At 35.0% G+C, this 22,716-nt stretch overlaps 1 protein-coding gene across 1 annotated transcript in view; it reads left to right on the forward strand.

Moving 5' to 3' along the window:
• Positions 1 to 346: 346 nt before the first annotated feature.
• The window catches only part of LOC111871527 (synaptotagmin 1), a gene marked incomplete at both ends in the record, with an annotated part of 39,873 nt that continues 17,503 nt past the window's right edge, over positions 347 to 22,716 (forward strand). Inside the window, 4 exons of the mRNA XM_023864693.2 lie at positions 347 to 536; positions 4,487 to 4,588; positions 5,210 to 5,404; positions 5,862 to 6,038. Coding sequence (XP_023720461.2) covers positions 347 to 536; positions 4,487 to 4,588; positions 5,210 to 5,404; positions 5,862 to 6,038 — 664 coding nt within the window. The remainder of the gene's footprint in view (positions 537 to 4,486; positions 4,589 to 5,209; positions 5,405 to 5,861; positions 6,039 to 22,716) is intronic.

Here is a 22,716-nt window from a genome sequence, read left to right on the forward strand (position 1 = left end):
ATTGATTTTACCAGCAGACTGCAATGTGTCAGGGCATAGGGTGAGTCTGTGTGACTAGATACCTAGCATCCATTGGCTGGTTTCTACTGAATCTTACTTACACAGTGACAATAATTCTGAGTAATTTATATTACTTTCATCTTGGTGTCAATTGCCAAATTTTGGTCTAGGTGTAAGTCTCTTTGTAACCATTATTCTTGATTACTCAGAGCTCTTTGCATTATACTTGTACACTCTCATTGTATATAAGAATGTCAGTTCTCACATTGCTTGTGCATCAAGTTAAACTAACATTCATTATTTACCACTTTATTTGTATTAATATATTTTGGAAAGTAAAGTAAAGGATTTGGATTCAAATTATTGTTAATCACTTTGAGATATGTGTGGCAGGTGTTTGCATACTGATTCTGGGGATCTGTGGATGTTGTATTTGGCGTTGTTGTCGGAAGAGGCGAGGGAAGGATGGAAAGGGCAAGGGAAGAGCCCTTGACCTCAAAGGGGTTAGTTTGATTGGACCAGCCTATAAAGAAAAGGTACGTTGTAAATTAAAATTTAAACATGTTTAAAAATGTTCACATTACTGATTTCCAATGGAAAACTATTTTCAAACTAAGAATTCTACCATTACAAACTTTCCTTTTATGCGCAAAGACTGAAGGAAGTCTTCTGGATTGAAGGCTAAGTAGTTCAAAAAAGTGCATGAAATAATTTTATAGCTAATGAAAGACAAATTGCATGGTATCACTTATCTTTCCACCACTTCATAGAGCTTTGAAACAAAAGTGTGAACATTTTTTATCACTCTATTCAAGTGTGTGCTGGAGCAATATTTGTGAACCAGTTTTTTCAAGCTGTTACCAACCCAAACTGCTTGTAGTATGCACCAATTAATAGCATTGCCATAAAAACTTAGGCATTTCCTGCTACAAAAATTCTGATTCATATATCCTAAACAATTACTGTCACATGCAAATAGTTAAAATAAGAGACCAAAACAAAATAAAGGCACTTCAGCTTCTACCAACAAGTTGAATTGCAGTGGTTATAATGGTGTTATGTTCTATCTAACAAGGAAGTACAGAAATCGAGTGATCCAAGAGACAACTTGGAACTAAATTTGGGAATATGTTTTATTAAGTTTCTTCAATGAAATGAAGTAAACAATATCATTGCATTAGATCAGATAATAAAAGTAAAATCTGAAGATACAAATTTCATCACAAAAATTCTAGTTAGATCCAGCTAGATAAGACATCAAAATTTTCACAGAATATACTGAAGTAATAGGTATATGCGAAAGAATTTTTGAAGAAGTAACATTAGAAATAGATAGAGAAGTAATAGGACAAATATCTGATTTTATTTGCTAAGGAAATATGACTGTAGAGCTGGAGAAAATATTGATCTATAGTTTCATGCATATAATGAAACAGGCAGTATAACTGCAAGGAATTTTGGTAGAGAAATGTCAACAAATACAAAATTATGCATATATAACATAACAATAAGAGTGACACTTAGTTATTTTGATTAAATCTGTCTATGAAACCAATAGGAAGCCTGGAATTAGTGTATCATAAGTATTTTTTTTAGAACACTACTGGGTTTCAATACATCTGGACATCAAAGAAATTCTGACGTCAGAGACTGACTGAAAGTTACAAATCTAGTTTAACAGATATAAGATTGGAAAAATTATCTACAAAGAATGGTATGAGACTAAGGCCGCACCATAGCTCAACTGGTTAGTCGCTGGCTTCCCACCGCAGCGGCCCGGTTTCGATGTCGGGTCTGGTCAAGTGGGATTTGTGGTGGACAAAGTGGCACTGGGCGGGTTTTCTCTGAGTACTTCGGTTTCCCATGCCAATCTTCATTCCACAAAATTCTCCATCATCATAATCACCCTGGGCAGGCTACAATAGGCCAATCAGTGGCCGCTGTGGTGAGTGGACCCAGTTGGACTCCACCCCTCAGTAAGCAAATTGAAAAATGGTATGAGACTGCCTTCCACAGTTGAGATTACATTACTGACCCAAGGAAATGACATGACTTAGGGCAATGAAAATAATGATAGAGAAACGTAAACCGTCAAAGAATTCATAGAAGCAGAATTTAATGAAATAACTCTAACAGCAGATGATGATGATGGTGGTGGTGGTGATGATGACGATGATGATGAGGAGGAGGAGGAGGAGGAGGAGGAATTGGCTTTTGTGCACAATTTTGCGTTAATATTAATTCTCCACAGTTTCCTCAACAGAGAACTATTTTGATAAAAGTGTTACAATGTGAAACAGTTTGCCACATTTTGATAAGAATCTCCTACATTAATTTGTATTTCTTCATACATATAAAATACATGGGAGAGCACTGTACAAAGTAACAGATAGAATTTACTGTCGAGTTCATTTTACATAATTGTGAGAGACTGTACACCATTTAACACCTATGATGACAAGAATAAATATTCTGACAGAAGACATGAAAAATAATATGGCAAGGGGGAGAAGTTGGTCATCCTAGGAACTAAATAATATGGTGAGGAAACTGAAGGTTACATATAGAGGGACTAAGAAGACAAAAAACTTCGTTTGACCTAAATATCTTGAGTGACTCTGACCACATAATGGTGTTGTGTTCTATGAACTCGATGCCTGAACTTCAGCTCATAAAGAATAATTTTTGGAAATCATTTTCATTAGTTTTGATTTTGTGGCATGATTTTTTTTGATCAGAAGAAATTTCTTTGCATTTTAAATACTTTGTTATTTGTTAAAATTTAATTAGGATTTACTGTCATAGATTAAAATTTTCATATTAAGCAGGACTAATGCTATCCTGCATTGAAATCACTCTTACCTTTAATTTGAAGTTTTATATGGAGATATTACTGCAAAGTAAATTGTATAGATTTCATTGACCCTGATTAGAATTTGCTCCATGTTACTGCCACTTCTCATGAAGTTATCATTGTTCATGCACGTTATGAATTAGATGCTCAAGAGTGTGAATAATCCTAATTTTATATGGTTTTTGGATTGTCTCCATATGATTTTAATTCACTGATTAAATAATAAACAACACTACCTTCGCATGCAAATGATAGTGGTAAAATTTGACATATTTATAAAGTTCAATCAGTGAATTAAAACTGGTTGTCAACATAATTATTTTCCAGCACACTCCAATTTATATACAATTTTCACTGACAAAAATTATTACCTCAAGTCAAATATATAATTAGGTTAGATCCCATATAGCATTTTGAGAACAGATAATCTCTCTTGTACTCAATTACATCAGTGCTTGGCATGTTGTTTCACAATTGAAAGTTATCTTACTCACATAAAGAGCATGTGACTCATAGCTATGCTAAAATTACTCCAAGCACTTTCAGTAATGTGAACTCAGTAATAATATTAATAGTATATTATTTTAAACAATGAATGTTATCTTTGGAATTAATGAAATCTATTAAATTGCATTGAAGCTAGTCTTACTTTCATACATTTATAGTATTTTCATTTTTATCATAATTTGATAATAATAATAATAATAAATATTTATATTATTCTTCTATTGTATTTTATTAATTACTCTATTTTGCCTTAATTTGTCTTCAAATAAAAATAAAAATACCGGCATATATATGAGTTCACATTAAAGAAAAGTAAGCTACATACTTCTCTGTCTTAGAAAGCAAGTAGATTTCACTGTAAAATACATAGGTACAGTTAACTGAAATGCAGTGCAAAACAAGTATGAAAAGCTGCTCATGCATGCTGCTGCTGTTGCATTCATCATGAGGTTTAGGTTGATTGAATTCATGGATATTAGATAACATTAGGTGGTAATGATATATTTTTATCTTTATTCTAACTTTATTATTCTGAGATTAAGCAAGAAAAGTACATTATTAACTCAGACTTAGCATACTCTTTATAAGTGCTGTACTGAGGGTATAGGACTGTTGATTTTTATTACTAATACCATGATCCAGTTAATTTAATGCTTCTGAACATGAATAATACACTCATATAAGCCTTAAGCTATCAAAAACGCTTTAAAATACATGGATATTTTTATTTTATGCATATTTTGTCTTTTTAATATTAATTATTTGGTGATTAAATTTAACAAATATTTTGTTATGAACTATGCTGTATTTCTGTATAAGGTTTGGTGTATGGCCATGATAACTAATTACAAGAGTATTTACTGTCCTTTAATAATGAACACTTGGGAGATACACTATGTTCCTTCCTATCAGTATATCAGGAAATTGTAGTATTTATACACAGAAAATTGGTATGTATTATCTTAAGTTGGTATTTAGATTGAGTATTGCATATTAATCTATTAGAATAGCAAGAAATAAATAAAGGCCACATATTTTTAATTGTAAAAATGGCTGGGTAGAACAGCTGTGGTATATTTCTGAAGTTTTGTTGGTTGTGGTGTTGATATGGTACATATGGCTCAGGTTCAGCCTGATATGGAGGAACTAACAGAAAATGCTGAAGATGGAGCTGATGAAGCTGAGAGCAAACAGAGTGAAGTGAAGCTGGGACGACTGCAGTATAAGGTCAGTTCATAAGAACATAAATTTGCTGTCTCATACAATAATAGAAGGAAAATATTAATTAAGAAAATACAAAGAGAATTAAGAGAAGACAAGGAAGTTGGATCATTTCTCAGAGTAAGAACCTGCTCCACGGTATTTGGTTGCAAACATAGATACATAAATATTATGTAATCTCTATACTTCCATCAATTATATTTTACAGGTTTAAAAAATATGAACCTACTGAATATAAATACAGTAAGTAAAAAGTTGCAGAATCAGGCACAAATATACATCAGTTCTGAGGTTATTCTTTTTTACATTTATTTCTTCTTTCTAGTAAACTGTCTAGTTTACTTTTTGTCTATTTTTATTAATTAAGAACTGGCAATACCATATTGATGGTGTCATTAAAGGACAAACTAAAAGAACACAATTCTTTATTGCAGAAAAATCCTCTAGTTGTGTAAACACTTCCTTTCAAAAGAAGAGGTACTTTAATACAACATAATGTGAATCTTTGAAGTTCTGAAGTTTACTGACTCTTTAGGAACTGTGATTTCCTTGAGCTTAAGAGTGATGCTTATGCACTTTATCATATCCAAATATAAGAAACTTTGAAAATCATATATTCTGTTGCAGCTGGAGTATGACTTCAATGCAAACAGCTTGGCTGTGACAGTGATTCAAGCAGAAGATCTACCTGCTCTAGATATGGGTGGCACATCTGATCCATATGTTAAGGTCTATCTACTTCCAGACAAGAAGAAAAAATTTGAGACTAAAGTTCACCGAAAAACACTAAGCCCCGTCTTCAATGAAACCTTCACCTTCAAGGTACAATATTCTATGTAACATTAGTGTATATAAGATGGCTGAAGTTGACACACATAGTGTTCAAAAAAGAATATATGTAATATGCAGAATAGATGTTTCGTTTGGATAACTCACACTAAACACAACATAATTCACAAAGAATAATGAAAGACATGTTAGAATCACTCCTAAAATATGGACATGGATTTAGTTTGTAATTCATCTGTTTACATTTGGTAGCAGATAATATAAGAGCGACACATTTACAGTTACGTTGATCAAAATACCCTAAACAACACCTTGAAAATTACATAAAGTAATGACAGTAAAATTGTGTCAAGTGAATCGATTACAGAGAGGATGTCATCTTTGAGAAGTTATAAAAACAATAAGATACCAAGAATAATCCGGAGAAATATGGGCTTCCAGCACACATACAGACATAAATTTGTTATGGAACTGTTGCTTGTTTTTACAGAATGTCCCTTATGCAGATGCCATGAACAAAACACTTGTATTTGCCATATTTGACTTTGATCGCTTTTCAAAGCACGATCAGATTGGTGAGGTGAAATTACCTCTGTGTCAAGTCGACTTAGCACAGACTATTGAAGACTGGCGTGAGCTGCAGAGCGTGGAGGGCGAAGGTGGACAGGTAGGCAAATCTTTTCACCTAATTGGTACAATGTTAATCACTAAAAACTGGTTTGCATGTATGTCCTGGTTGGTTTTAGGCACCTACCTCGTGGGTCAGGTAAGAATTATTATCATAAAATGAATTATTATGTACCAGTTATAAAAAGAAATGTAATGAAAGTTTTCTAACCTTATTCTTACATAGTTCCATACAGTACAAATTGAACATGCAAGCTGAAAGATTATAATATTAGAAAACCAGTTTATATTGAGTATTTTTAAGCTACTCCATTCAATAAAGTGGAAGCATCTTCTTTCTCATAATGTACTATAGATAAAACTCTTTAGAAAATATCTTCCAGCTTGCTGATTGCTTCCTTTTTATATTCATATACTTTTTAACTTCTGTAAATCATCAAATCCATTCTTATATTGAAAGCAAACTTGACCAAGTTATACAAAAGTCCATATAAATATAGCTTCTAGGACACACAGTAATTATCATCAAAGTATTCCATAACTGCATATAAGGTGTAAAATATTTCATCATGAATGTGATACAGTTGCAAAGTAAAATATTATTATGTGCCGTACTCTTGTATCTGATGCATACATGGAATAACACAAATAAATTAAACTATGGTCTTCTAAAATATGATACCATGTAGTCTGGTAGATGATTGCTAACTTATAGGTGGAACTTACTGCCTTCATCTTCAGGGTAGCATATGAAGGCACCAGTTCCTCAGAAACATTGGTAAACATCTACCAGACTACACAGTGATATATATGAGATAATAATGTTCACCTCCCGTTTGTCTTAACATTCATATCATATCTCATAATACTAAAAGAAGATAATACCATGAAATTTTAAAATTAAACCACATTCTCTATCATGATATTTCCATGTTTCCAGCATAGTGAAATTCAGCTATGATATATTTATACATTCATCAAAATATTTGGAACTAAGAACTCATCAAAATGAATTAGCTCTGGGTTCCTAAATTTCAGAAGATGCCAATAGACCCTAAGTGTAAAACATTTGACATGGAAGATGTTCATGATTTATCAGTACTGTGTTTAAATTTCACCAAACGAGATTACAATGTAAGGTGACAGAACATTCTTTTTTTGTGAATAAGAAATGAGTAAGAATGCAGGTGACTTATGAGTCTGACTCATCTTGGCTGAAGATAGGCAGACTTTTTCATCTACTTTAAAAATTAAGCATAAATGTATAATCCTGAAATTATACATTACACTCACATGCATCATAATTTGCAGGACCATTCTGGTCACAATGAAAAATGAAGTGCCTCTCTGTATACAGCGAGAAACTGAACAAACTACCAATGGATTATAGCTATAAGAAATTTTATAATAATGCACTTTATTTGTATGTGCGAAGCTTTTATTCTAGTAACGATCATACTAAACTTTAACCATATCTAGCTTTAAGGTATAGGCTCTTCCAATATACAGGTAAACTTTGGCTTTGGATCCGTAATTACCATCACAACCCTTTTTAGTCTTAGGCCTAATAAAAACTGTTAGAAAACAGGATCTTTCTATTGCTTCTGAGGTAAAGGTAAAGTCCCCGTGTTTAATTAATTAAGCACTACACCATGAAGATATGTTGTGAAGTGGAGGTACAGCTCCACTATTCTTGACCTCAGCACTAGTTGGAAGTAAATAGTCAGCTTCACGCCTTGTCTGCTTTAATCCCAGGGAATGAGCCACCAATACCCACTGGATAGGAGGCTTGGTGGCCCCCAAAGCTGGTCTGGACGCTGCAGACAATAGAAAATGCTCTTGCACCTGCAGGAATCAAACCCTGGCTGTCCAGATCACAGCCTGTCACTATACTGGCTGATCAGAGGTTTTCAAAATTTAACTCTTCAGTTGAATGTTTTTAGGAATTCTGTCAGAGCTCTTCTGTTCATTATGGCCTCTCTAGTTTCTTCCATATTGTTATTTCTGAAACTGTAATCCTCTCATAATTTATTCACTTAATTTTTGTCCAAGAAGGGTGTCCCACAGCCAAGAGGATGCTTCCCACAGTCCTCCTTATGAAACACATACCTGCTGACCTCAATCTTCATAGTGTCTATGATTCATTACCATAAAATAATGTTTGTCAAGTAAGTTTGCATTCCTAAGAACATTGGTTTGCAAATCTGACTTACAATTCCTAGTATTTCAATAGAATTTACAATCTATACATTGAAATCCAGGTCTCCTTAGTAAGATACACATATATTATATCCTAGATAATTGAAAATATTAATTTGTTCCTGTCGTTAAAGAAGACTAGCACTGACCCTACTGATAAATAATAACTAAATTTTCATCCTTTTTACAGTTCCAGTTACTATGCAGTGTGATGCATACTGGCTTCTGCCTGATAATGGTCAAAGCAGAAGCAAGTATTAGAATAGACTACACCATAATGACATATATGGTTAATATTTGTGTGATGGTTATTAGAATAGAAGCTATAAAATATAACTCTTGGTGACTGGTGCATGTAAAAAATGTTGTTATTTTTTAAAGACGTGGAAGCAGGAATATTGAACTGCAAATTACTTGTATAGTTTGGCATAAGCAGAAACTTGACTACAGGAAGAAGGATATAAAGAGACAAGAAGCTGTTGAAAGACATGAACATCAAATAAGGAAAAAATTACATTCTGCAAGGTTTGAAAGTTAAAGTACTATAGAAAATGGAATGAAATTAAAAGATACATACAATGGTATGGATATGAATTATGCATGAGCTACAAAAGGATAATATAATCAGGTTCTGAGAGGCTTTTGTCAACAAGATGTCGCACTTTGTTTGAAATGAAAAGAGGCATGATTTAAATGCAAGGCCAACAGTTAGTCTCAGATTGAAAGACAGGACTCTGAAATAGGGAAAATTGCAGTGACAGAATCTGCCAGCCATAATAACAGAATATCAGAATTACAAATGAGATAGATTTTCATTCATCAGGTACATGACTGTGAATATTAAAAGTATTATGGAAATTAGACCTGAATTTAAAGTGAGAATATGTGTTGTTTCATATGCTTTAGAAATTTACCACTGGGGCTGAAAGACTTTCAGTTTGCAACAAAATGAAAATACGAGTACAATAGAAAAATTTTCTCTCACTGAACACAGAATATGTGCAGAATGATTCAGAATCATAGGGCCATACTTTATCAGGTTGTTGGAGAGATAATTTGGACCAAAAAGTGTAAATATATTGTTGTTCAATTTAAAACTCTCCTCAGGTTATGATATTTTTCAGCTTTTTAAGGAAATGACATGACTCTCTATACATTTGGCTACCTAATTTAACATCTTTATTTAATACTTTTAATTGCAATGAATGAAAAGCACTTACCAGTTATTTTCAGTTTGAATTTTATATTATATTTAACACAAATGTCTGATTGCATAGTAAGGACTCATACAGTTCTGAGTATTTCCTCAAAAAATCTGTTCAAAATTTTCTCCTCCAACATGTATGCAAGCTTCACAGTGACTTCAGATGGAGTAGCTGATGTAAGCCAGTTGTCTAGGTTAGCCACTAAAAGGATGCAGTTGATCAGTTTATCACAGTCTTGTACTTCTGTAGCATTAGCACTGATGTTACCCCATAAGAAAAATCAGGCGAGTTCAGATAAGGAGAAAGTGTGTGGCAGATAGTTGGACTCCATGGCAAATCTACATGGCTGCAAAACAGTTGTTTAGCCAGTTACACACCTGATGTGAAAAGTGGGGAATGGTGCCATCATGCCGAGACTGCACACTCTCATGAACATTATGGGGCACACCTTACGCTAAGGGGGCAGTGTTCTTTCAACAAAATCAGTGTTCTGGATTCAATTTAGATGATTTTCTATCATGTATGGTCCAGGTATATAAATATTTATGATTCTCGCCTAAATGCTGATGCTGTATCTTTGTTGAAATGAAGAGCATTTAGTAGAATGAGGATTCCACAGTGCCCATTCATGTGGACTGTGGGGAGTATTCACTCTACTCCTTATGAAAGCTGTCTCGTTTATCCATAACACACGGCATAAAAATTCAGGTTTATCTACAGTTTTGTGCAGAAGACACTGACAGCACTGGAGACAAAGACTTTAATCCACTGGCTGTAGCCCTTTTACAACTTATACATGAAAAGGGTACAGCTATTTCAAGTGCAGTGTATACCAGACTGCACTCTGGGAATCTATAAATGCTAATCAGTTGATTAGTATGTACAATATCAAACATTTCTTCTCCCTTTGTAGAGTATATCAGCCATGGTCAACTTGGGATGCTAGCATGAATGCAACTTACCTCTCCAATTGCAGTGTACTGTTGCAAACACAAGTGCTTTCATTGTCTCAAATCTGGATACTCTTCCTAGTATTCCCTCAGTGCAGTTCTAACATTTATATCACAGAAAGCATATATCAAATGAATAATGGCATACTATGCATTACTAAATTATGACATTTCATTTTGCCATTATAATTACTTTGTCATCGGAAGTATTGTGAGCCATAACTGAATGCAGTATTAGCTCTGTATTATGGTATTATTAAGGCTCCACCATACAAACATGATGTAACTCTGAAATGGTGGAAAATAGAATAACTATCTGTTTACAATTTCCTCTCAAATTTATCTCTTCAGCAACCTCCTAAAGCTCAGCCACATAACTTTTAATTGCCTGCATAAAAGTACATGGTCGATTCATGAATTACATATTAATACTGCACTGTTTCATTACACAATTTGTTGTAAATATAATCACTAAGTAATAGCCAGTTTCAAAAGGATTCTTCTGTATATAGGTGTCAGCAAGTGATACATGCCTCATGGTCTTCAAATTCTGAATTAATTTGAGAAAATGTTATTGGAATGGTAGGTGATATAGTGTATGAAATAAAGGTAAATCTCTATAAGACAACAGGTATCTTTCACCTTCTATGCAGTTTGTGGAAAACGAAAATGTAAATTGTACCATACCATTAATGAAAGATTGTCACTGAACATGAACAAACACAGGTCTACAGAATGCTTTGCACTCTCCTGCAACAATTTGCTTCTTTTATATCCATATGGCCTTGATTACAACCCTGAAATCTACAGTATAATTCCATTTAAGTGAATAACTTATTAATATAAATGACTGCTGATGTACTACCCAAAGTGCTATATTTGCATGAGAATAAGATATATTCCTGAAGGACAGACATCTATATATCACAAACTGATGATGGTCAAGAGTCTGTAATTGACATGAACATGAAAATAATGTGCCATCACAATTTATAATTATATATATTTCATTCTATATTAGGCATGGAATATTTGATTTCCGCATTTTTCGCTGTAAATTAATCATAAAAAGTTCTAAGCTTTCCCCTAAGCGCGCTCTTGCCTGCTTTTGTCAGTTGTCGCGATAACATAATAAGGTTAAATTTATTGATCTCCTTGCAGTATATAATAATACAGTACCTATAAAGTTGCTTGCTTTCAGGGCACACCAAACACCGAGTTTTATGTCACAAAGTGGAACGTCATATATAAGACATGGACTTTCTGCCCTGTAGTGTCCAATGTTTTGTATATATGTATCCAGTTATATACAGTCTAGTCTCCTCTGCAAAAATGTCAACTAGGGACCAAGTTCACCATAAAGAGCTGACTGAATTTACCACTTACAGATATCACTTATCACACAACAGCAAATAGTGCACATCTGTGGTTTTGTAAGGTGGTAGCCATTTCAGTAATTTGTTGTGACCCTTGCAGTTTCTTTGCATACTTCTGTATCTTGTGTAAGGTACTTGTGAGATTCAAAGAACAAATATCAAAGCCAAGTTCCGATGTTGTCCAACTTTTTTTTTTTGTGTTAATACTTGATATTGATGTATGTTATTCTGTTCAGTAGCACATCAGTTTTCTTTACTTTACTGACAATATACTGAATAGTGTTTCCGTGGGGAACATTTTCTTAAATTTTTATGACATTTATACTTCCCACAATACTATCACATATCTCTTCTCATTGCTACTGGATCCACCACTGGGGGTTGGCCCTGCATTCTTGCAATTCATACTGAAGCTCGATGGGCGGCTCTGGAACCGGTTCCTACCAGGCTATACACTGCCTCCAGCAGTCCTTCCAGATGAACTGCCACGACTCTACCATACCAAGGGTCATTCCATCCTGCTGTACTTGGTCTTTGGCAAGTGTCTGCTGCTGCAATCCAGCCTCTTCTTGTTGGCTCATGTTCGTTTCTCGAGTTTCAGTCGTCTTCTTCATCCTAATCATGGGGGCAATCCTTTCCAAGAGTGTGGGTGCTCCCACAGTGTCAGCACATATGCTGTTGGTAGTCTCCTCTTTCAGTTGGGGAGAATGGCTCGTACAGAACGCCCTGGTTGTCTTTTGCAGGATCCCATCTGCTATTTTGGCTGCCTCGAGCTAGAAGTCTTCACTGAGTGCCCTCCTGCCCTCCAGGTGTCATCTTACATCTCGCTCCCTTATCCTGCTGGAGAATACATGGGCGACTTCTTTACTAATTAGATGTTCGGGTAGTTTGACCTGGGCACGGTGAGCCAAGTGATCGATGGCGGTGACAAACTCCTGTAGGGATTCCCTGACGAGCTGGATCAGAGTTGCATGCTGCTTCCAGGTGGTAGTCACTGTAGCGATTCTCAAGCACCTCAGTAACCCCTCTGCATGTTGCTCTGTTTGGGATGCCATGCATGTGGCTTTCTTGCGAAGAGTCCAGTAGTTGTGCTCTACCACAGTCCTTAGCTGCTGACGGAAAATGGCCCATGGTATCAATCCATCCCCTCAAGGTCCGCTCTTAGCTCAGGCTTCGACTTCTGCTATCCTGGTGTCCAGCCCATGATGTGTCGTTTCCATATCGACCTATATTCCTCAAATTCTGAGGAATTTTTATGGCCTCTTCTAGCTTGGATCGAATCGTATTTATTGCGACCTCCGTATTTTCACCGTGGCCTTCATTTTGTTTTGGCTGAACTTTATCATGGCCTCCATCACTTCTTAATTGTCCTTTGTATTTATTTGATTAGCCTCTATCTTTTCCTAGCAGACCTTCCTCTATTCTCATCTGCCTGCCATCACTTATTGAATGAGTTTCGCCTTTTCTTGGTTTATGTTCACTCTGGCTTCCATCTAATCCAGAGCTGTTTGGATATTCGCTACGAGGTTTAGCAGCGTTTCCAATTTGGTCATGAATATGTCACGTATTCCAAAGCACTGTTGCAGAATTTGCTAAATCCAACAGTTCAGTCCTAGCCCACTTCTGGTACCAGTATCATCACATGTTAGCGACTATACACGTGATTTGGATTGATAACTGGATATAATGAATGCTTACAACTCACGACTACAAATAATTATAACAATTTCATTAATCTACACCAGGCATATCGATTGCAGGACGATTTTTGGTCGATCTCATAGGCCTATAAAGAAATTATACATAAAAAGCATATAAATTCACTTGTAATATAATATGATTATATTCAGATTTTGAAGGGAAAATATGTATTAGTCATTCCTATTTTTCTGTTCTTATGTAGCTTACCTGAAAATTGCTTTACACTTGTGTTAAGTGAACTGTGGGGAAGACCCTACTCTATCCTTATCACATGAATTCTTATTTCATCACTCGTTAGCCGCGTGTGTTCTGATGCAAGGGTGATTGACCGAACGTGTGATTCACTTCGTTCCGTCCCTCCAGTCAACTGTGAATCCCCATACATGGAACTAACAATTGAGACATATTATTATATTAGCTGTTAGTGGAGATTTGTCGCATTGCTGTGCGTTAAACAAATGATGAGCTCAGTGTAATCAAAGGGACAGTAAGAGCTCTGCCCATGTTATTTTATTGATTTCGAAATAATCTGTGTATGTGTGTCAGATGAAACAGTTACCTCAGTATAGTGGAAAATGCAATGCCTCAGTATCCTTGCCAGAAAAGGGTAATCTGGAACGTCATTATAATGCTCTCCCTAGCAATAAGTATTATGCTGATTTTCCAGCCAAAAGTGAAATACGTAAACTTAAGCTCAGAGACATTAAACCGAAATTAGCTGCTCACTAACAGTTGATAGCAAAACCAAGGTCACTTTCTAACAATGCAACCAAATCATTCGTCAAGGTCAGCAATCTGATCGTTATAAAATGCAAACCTTTCAATGAATGGGAGTTTGTAAAAGAGTGTTTTCTTGAAATAGCTGATAATCATTTTGAAGGTTTTGAAAATAAAGAGATCATAGCTACTATTCAAGATCTTCAATTATCAAGAGACACCATTGTGCGGCGAATAGAAATGATGTGTGGAAACATAACTGAACAGTTGTTGAAAGATGTTTCCAATTGTGTTGCTTTCTCCCTCCAATTGGAAGAATCTACAGACATCAGAGACACAGCCCAGTTACTAGTTGCTTTTACAACAAACATCATGTGTTGTGTTATTTCTACCAATATTTTTGCTTAAAGCGAGGTATGATGATAGGAGAGGGTGGTAGTTCACTGACAGTTTTGACACTGAAAAGTCGATCACAACCTGTTTGAAGTTGGACATTCCTGATCTACACACTCTACAAATCACTACTGCAAACGCCAAGTATTCTGTGTCTTCACTAGTCGTTGCTTCGTAGCGGCGTCTAACAATGCAACACAAGACTAACCACCGACTCTGTCTACCGACTGACTGATAAATTGCTGCTGGTCCTCATCAGCACAGTGATTCTTGGTTCCGAGTCTCACGGGACTCATGATCATGCTTCACTTTTCCTGCCGACTGACTGTCTACTCCAGTCTAGCAAATTGCTGATGGACCTCGCCAGCACTGTCATTCTTGGTTTTGGGCCCCGCCGTGACTCACAACTGTGCTTTTATTCTTTCCCGACCTTTATGTAATTTGAAATTTGGTCTCCTCTTCGCCGAAAGAAGGGGTCTGGTCACTTCTCGTCTACTGGGGGTGACTTCTGGCTCTCACTGTCACTCCCACTCCCACACACTCCAAGTGACGGTCTGTCAGTTAAATTGCTGCTGGCCTTCGCCAGAGCAGCAATTCTTGGTTTCAAGTCCCGTCAGGATCCATGATCAAGGTTTTGTTTTCTTGTCGAACTGTATGAGTTTAAAAGCGGGGCCTCTTCAACAGAAGAAGGGGTCTGCCTAATACTGGTCACTCCCCTTCTATTGGGGGGTGACTCAAGTGGGCACTCACTAAATGACTTTCTCCTGCTCAAACTGGAACCGACTGACTGATATATTGTTTCTGGCCCTCACCAGCATAGTTATCCTTGGTTCTGAGTCACACAGGACTCATGGCCGTATTTTACTGTCTGGTGACTTTGGGTAACTGCTAAATTGCTGCTGGCTCTCAGCAGCAGAGTAATTCATGGTTCCGAGTCCCATGGAACTCATGACCGTCAAAGTCAAAGTTATGACACAATCGAAGGTCAGTCAGCCAACCAACCATGTGAGTCGTGAGGGAACTCATAACCGTCAGAATCAGAGCCAGAGTTACCTTGCGACTGGTGGTTTACCGCCAATAAGTTCCTCTTGGTGCCAAGCCCCTTGAGACTCACGACCACTTTTCAATAGAGACCGGATTCTAATAAATGTTCTGAAGACCTTGGCGTCGTTCATTTTATGTAGAGTCTCTATGTAATCCTCATATCGAAGATTACACCAAGATATTTTACATGAATGACGAAGGGGATATTCCGTCCATTCAATGTAAGATGAGCCTCAGGAGGCCTAAGTCTGTTAGAAAAGTAGTCTGAGTCTTATTTTAATTGATTTTTATGTACAAGCACTCACAGCATGTCTCATTAGCAATGAGACCTCGTTGCAGCTTTTTGAGAACATAATTCTCTTTGTGGTCTGTCGCATATATGCAGGTGTTATCAGCAAAGAGCTCTAGATAAACACCAGATGTTAGAGCGTATCATTTATATATATATCCTGTCCCGCACACTGTACTATATATATATATATATATTACAGTGTGAGGGACAGGATGGAACTTTGTGGCACCCCTGCTTGTATGGTGTAGTCATTTCAACTTCGAAACTATGAATTTTCTCTGAGGGGGAAAAAAAACAAGCTTGATTAGACTGATCAAAAATTTTAATTTAGGAAATTTATATAGCAAGTCAAGGTGCCATGTTGTATCAAAGGCTCTTTCAGTATCCAAGAATACAATACACGTTATTGTTGAAATTTAAGATGACATGGTCCATAATCCTTACACTTCGAAGTGTCGTGCTGTGATGGGCATGGAAAACAAACTGCAACTTTATTCAGTGTGCCCTTGGATTATGTTCAGAACTTTCTCGAATAGATTGCCTGTTGTAGACAAGGGGCTAAACGGATGTAAATTTTTATGGAGTTTTGGGTCCTAACTGGGTTTTGGTAAGGTTATAACTTTCGGTTCCTTCCAAGGCTTTAGAAAATTTGACAGCCAAAGGCAGTGATTAAATAATTGTGTCAGATGAACCAGTGGTCTTCTTGGAAGACACCTGAGACATTCGTCTGGAATACCATCAAGTCCACAAGCCTTTCTCAGTTTCAGTATTTCTACTAATTTCAGTATGTCACACAGACTAATTTTTCAAAGAGGGTGTCACATACAGATGCAAGCAGAGTATGAACTCTTGTCTCCACCTGTTGCTCACGATTTTCGTCACAGGTCATGAGATGTGAACTGATTTTCTAAGCAATTCGCAATCGCGTTGACATTCTTGTTCGGGTGATTATTTCTTAAACAGCCATGAACAGCGGTTGGTGCCTTTGGTCCATCCCTTTTCGTAAGTGATTTTGCAATAGGCCACATAGCTTGAGGTGTAATCTCTGAGTTCCATGCTTTTGTTTACCACCATTTCAATGCCTTTCTACGGGTCATTCATCTGATGGTTTTGGCGACCCAATTTGCAGCCATTTTACATGCTGGATTCTGGGTTACTTGCCAGTTTCCTTAACCTCCGCTTATGTTCTAGCAGACTCTCCAGACCAGGAAGATCATTATTTAGGTCCAAGAGGGTAATTTTGCTTGTCGATAGTTATACGCTGAAGCTACAGAGTCATGGGCTGCTTTATTGGCTTCTTCCCCCAAGATAATTTGAATTCTAGGTGAAATTAATTCAGAGGCCAGACTTTGAAAGCACTCCAAATCCGTGAATGCTTAGCTGACATCGTTATATAACATCAGCATGGGTGAATGACATACATAGTAACAGATACTTAAGTGCAGAAAATCTACATCTCATACATAAAATTCTCTTCCATGATGCAAAGTTGATGTTTGGTATATCTTGCCTGCAAGAACAAATTGGGGCCTTGTATTTTATGCAGATGTAATTTAACATGAGAAATAAGTAAGAAACATGCTCCACGTGGATCCGTAACAATCCTTCTATGATGTATTTGCCAAAACTGAGTGGAAAAGGTGGCAACCCATTCAGTGGGCACTCATAGCAGAAACACCATGCATCAGCATAGTTACCAAAATGTCTCACTATGTACATATGTCTTCTTTCTCTTTCACTTTATCATATATTTTAAAAATATTTAGAAAGTGCGTATATTCTGATAAAGTATCCGATAATACTTGATGATTTAAATACAGTTTTAAGGCTTAAAAGTAAGTACACAGTACATGATTATTTGGAGTGAAATGGAAGGATCTTTACTACACTTAGACTAATATCCTTTATAAAAGAATTTACAGTGAGGCAAAACAACTGCCCAATTTCAAACACAAACTTATTATGTTTAAGGATCAAGTAAACTGACGCTTCAATAAGGAAGAATTGTTAACTAGTTCTTAAAAGTGGTTGAAATTTCTCAATTTTCTTAAGACCCAGAAATTTAGCTATTTTTATTACAATAATTAAAGCATGATCTGATTTTTATGAGATGGTGGCTATCATTCGAACTTTAATGTATATTATTTCATATTCCTCAATAACAGAACTTCATATTGAAACTGAACAAATACAACTGGTCGTACTATTTAAATTATATGCCTCCTCAGTACATGTTCACGGCATGGTGCTAAACTACATGAGGATGATTTTACCAAAAATACTTCACGATATGTATTGATTTAAAATAATGAACACACTCCAAGTTTCACAAATAACCGAATTTATAGAGCATTGCAGAAGAAAATGGAAGATACGTTGACAGGATAAGCTCTGATAGGACTCCATAAATCATCTTAAAATATATGCCAAAAAGAAACAAGTTTGGTAAAGCCTCTTGAAGTGACAGAAGGATTCTGTTTTCTGTATACCTAATAGGTCTCAGCAAACCTAATACTGAAGAGGAAAACAATAATAATGAAAATCATTTAACTTCTCTTCTGCATTAATATATGCATACATATCTATAGTTATAAGATATTCTTAATCGTAACTTCCTCATACTAAAATTTCATTAATTTGTGGAAAATTCCTAGTCACGTACGGGAAGCACTGACTTCTTTTAAATTAACAGAATTACTGTTCTTACTTTTAAGTATAGTCAATGAATTTATAATTCTTTCATTAACAAACATCCAGTCACATGTTTTAATTTAATTAGTTATTATATGACAGTTAAAATTAGAATACGTATAATATGTAAGAAAGAAGCACATAAACACATGTTTCAGGGCAAATGGAGTACTTTTTAAACAAAATATGAGGCTACATCAGTCGAACAGGAATTAATCAAATTCTCATGCAAGCACTTCAGGGTTGAAAACTTTCAGCACCTGTCAACTTGCCTGCATGCTATAAGATTGATGAAACATATATTGCAAGCAAACAACACATTACAGTGAACTACTAGTGAAGTATGTGTATTTTTCCAAGTGTCACATGAAAGCAACAAACAAAGCAAACCATCTATCACAATGTTTGGTGATACACACTTTACTTTACACCAAATATTGTTCCATTGATAGATGAGTTTCTTAAAACAAATATTACTGTGGTCACACTTTGCTGAACGCCTCATGCAAATTGCAATGTATATTTCATTTGATTTTGTATGCTGTAGGATTTCTATTTAAATATTGTTCATTTTTCTACTAATGCATGCAAATCATATTACATTTAAAAGCATTGTTCTAAAGTTTTGTAAAACAATACATTGATTTGCATGTCATTTTGCAGATCATGCTCCAGTTTTGTTGTGTTAATTTTTAAACAGCATATGTAATACAGTAACACATAAGAATTTAAACCTTATTTGTTCCAAGGGTTCAATTCCAATTAAACATCAATTTTTAGATATGATCTAATTTAAGATTTACTAATGAAATTTATTTTAATTAATATGAGCTTTTAAATATATGTAGGTATTAATTATTACAAAATGCTATATAAAATTAGTCATGATAATTAGTATTTATTTTAAGTCTGTAACAAATGCATTAATAAGTCACAAAAATTCATTAATTATGACATTTTTGTATTTGTAGGTTACATGAAATTAGATATTTATTTTCAAGTACTTGCTACAGTGTCAGCTGCAAGAGCTTTGTTATGATGAATATAATATTTTTATGACATGGTTTGAACATTAAGTGTACATTTACATTTCTGATGTCACCAGCATTGAACCCTAGGATGTAACATTATACATGTTTTAATTGCCGTATTGAAATCTAAAATTAGTTACAGCACAAATAAGTTTTGAAAGGAGTGATTTTATTCCATTTCATTACTAATTATTGCAATGTTTGACTTGCTTTGCCCTGTGATGTCTCCACTTAGGCTGCATGATGCAATATTTCAACAATTCTCTGAATTATCTTTATGCCATAAACATTTGACACATGTTTATGAATATATAGTATTTGAGAAGATAGTTTGGTTGCTAATTTAGCACATGGCCTCCCCATTACAAAAACATGTCTCTATACTTAGGGATCAATATTTATACATCAAAGTCTGCCTCAGCCTAATGAAGTGAAGTGAAAGAATAATACAGTTTTCTGAGATTCAAGTATATTGTGTAAAACAGTTCTAATAAGTACAGTTACAGCCTCCAGGAAATGATTTATCAACAATGAAAATTAAAACTGTTGGAACGTGTAACATGCAGCCTGAAAAAACCAAATGACTCATATCTAGTGTCTTTCCTCTGTCCATTAGCTATCAGTTCACCCATATGAAAGCACTTAAAAATAATAAGAGGAAACAAACCGAGCCTATTTTTTGGTAAGAGATTATATACTTTTGAAGGTCAAATTCAGGGTTCACAAAGTGTGTATTCATTATGTCTGTACATAATTTTAACCTTAGAATTCATTTCATATATTGTGTTCTATTCATTTCTTTTGGAAACTATACTTTCATCTATTTATTTAAAATATCTCTCCAGCTGACAATGGTATGAGTTAAAAACTTGAAACATTACAAAAGCAATGTGAATGGTATATATAATATCATTACAGTCCTCTTTATCTTAATTAATAGGAGCCACAAAATGCATGTAGATTTGAAACAAAAATAATTGGTGTTTGTTTTTATTTGCTCCATTGTGAATAGGTTCTATGATGATAAATATACTCAAGATTCTTCCACATTTCTGCAGTCCTTTACTTTATTATCCCATTCCTTATTAATTCATTATCGTATTTGTAACTCTGAATAATGGATTTGAAATAGCACTACTAAATTAGTATGCCAGTAACTGAAGAAAACATTTTGAGTCAGTGGTACATATTAACAAATTCTGATTATAAAACTTTTTGAGCAATTCACAGACTTTAAAAATATATTACTATATATGGAGATACAACTACACTCGCCTACAAATTTTCATGGTGTACCTGAAAGGATAAGGATTAGCACAAAGAGGAAAATTTCACATTTGCATATGAAATTCAGTTATAAATGTCATAGCAAGAGCAATCCCTGTAATATAAAGGCAAAGGCAGCATTGCACATGCGCACGCACACACACACACACACACCAGCACACTCACTCTCTCTGTCAGACATATGCACACCAGCTCTCCCTCTCACACACCCACAAACGAGCGCTCTCTCTCATATGAACACATAAGTGCACACTCACACATATGTGTGTGTGTGTGTGTGTGAAACCATTAGACCGCCATATATGTATATTTTACAATGAATAATGAAACATAATAGATTAACTTTTATCTTTATTATTGGATAGAATTTTCTTGTATGAGTTGGAAATATTGAATATTTAAGGTAAACATATATTACAAAACAAAACATACTTCATTCATCAGTTACAGCAAACATGGTATACTATTAATATCAGTAAAGTTAATTTAAACAGTCATAGTATGTAAATTACAATAAAGACTCTTGTAAGTTACATATTTCAGGCTTAGTTATGAAATTACCCTTAAATTATAGAAACATGATATCTGAGGGTGAAGCACAAATGTAAGTCCAATAAAAAATTTTATTTACATAGTTACTAAAAATCCCATTTGAGTACTCTACCAACAGATTTGTACTTTATACTTCATTTGGTTTATGAAAAAGGCAAGACGAGAGAGTATTTGAAACTAAGCACCGAAAATACATTTCAACTTTTAATATTTCAGTGCATGTGTTCCAGTGTGTATAATGTATCGAGTTATTTTCTTAGATGCTTTGATAAATTATATTGGATAGCATCTGTTGGATTTCATATGGGTGAATTGACTGTGGTAGAGGAAGTGACTGACAGACATGAGCCACATGGTTGAAAGTGGAGTCCCGCCCGCTCAGGAAGGAATGCAGTTGTCGCAGGCAGTCTCGCTCAGCTCGGAACAACGAAACCAAATACGGACCAGTATTCGGTCGTTTGGATCGGAGCAGTTATTCATGTTGATTCTTTCTCTCTCTTTTTCCCCCAAATTTACTCTGCTCTGCTTTTGGCCTGTGTATATGGTTGTGCCCTTCGACACATTTGCATGCCGCTTCAAAAAATCAAACAAAAACTACACGTAAGTATTTTTGTATCAGAAACTTTTTAGTTTGTTAACAGAAACAGAAATGAGAATTATCAATTCAAAGCATATAAACCCCTATATAGCAGTATAATAATTACATAATTGTATATAATTTAGTGCTACATAGCTTGTTGCCTAGCATGTGTGTTGTGGTAGTATTTTATGAAAAATTGGAAAGCATGATTGGATGTAAAGAAATTAATTTCTGTGTACATTAACTACGCACTGTGGTCAGATAAAAGCACCTCTGTTACCCAAAGTTATAAATACCTTTCTATCTGCTTTCATAAACTACTAGAATAACCTAACATATTAATGAAGAGTTTTTTTGTTAAAGGTAACAATATAAATACCAAATATAAAGGCATTATTTTTGTGATAGTATTTCTAAAATTTCAATAACAACCTATAGTTTGCAACTGAGTGGCAGTTTATTAATTAGACAAAGTCATCCTGTGTTTATAGTAATGAATATTAAGGTGAAACAGAATTCTTTAAGTATTCAGAAATGCAAAATGCCCATACCTTCAGCAAATTCATTCCAAAGTATACATCATCAACAATATTTTATTCACATTGTCACTTACATGATACTAGTGAATGCATCTGTTTGTCATGTACAGTGGTATTTTTATATTTCTTGTTTGTTCAAACAGTATGTTCCTAAGTATCCT

The sequence above is a fragment of the Cryptotermes secundus genome, unplaced genomic scaffold (genome assembly GCF_002891405.2).
Source record: "Cryptotermes secundus unplaced genomic scaffold, Csec_1.0 scaffold957, whole genome shotgun sequence".
Lineage (NCBI taxonomy): Eukaryota > Metazoa > Arthropoda > Insecta > Blattodea > Kalotermitidae > Cryptotermes > Cryptotermes secundus.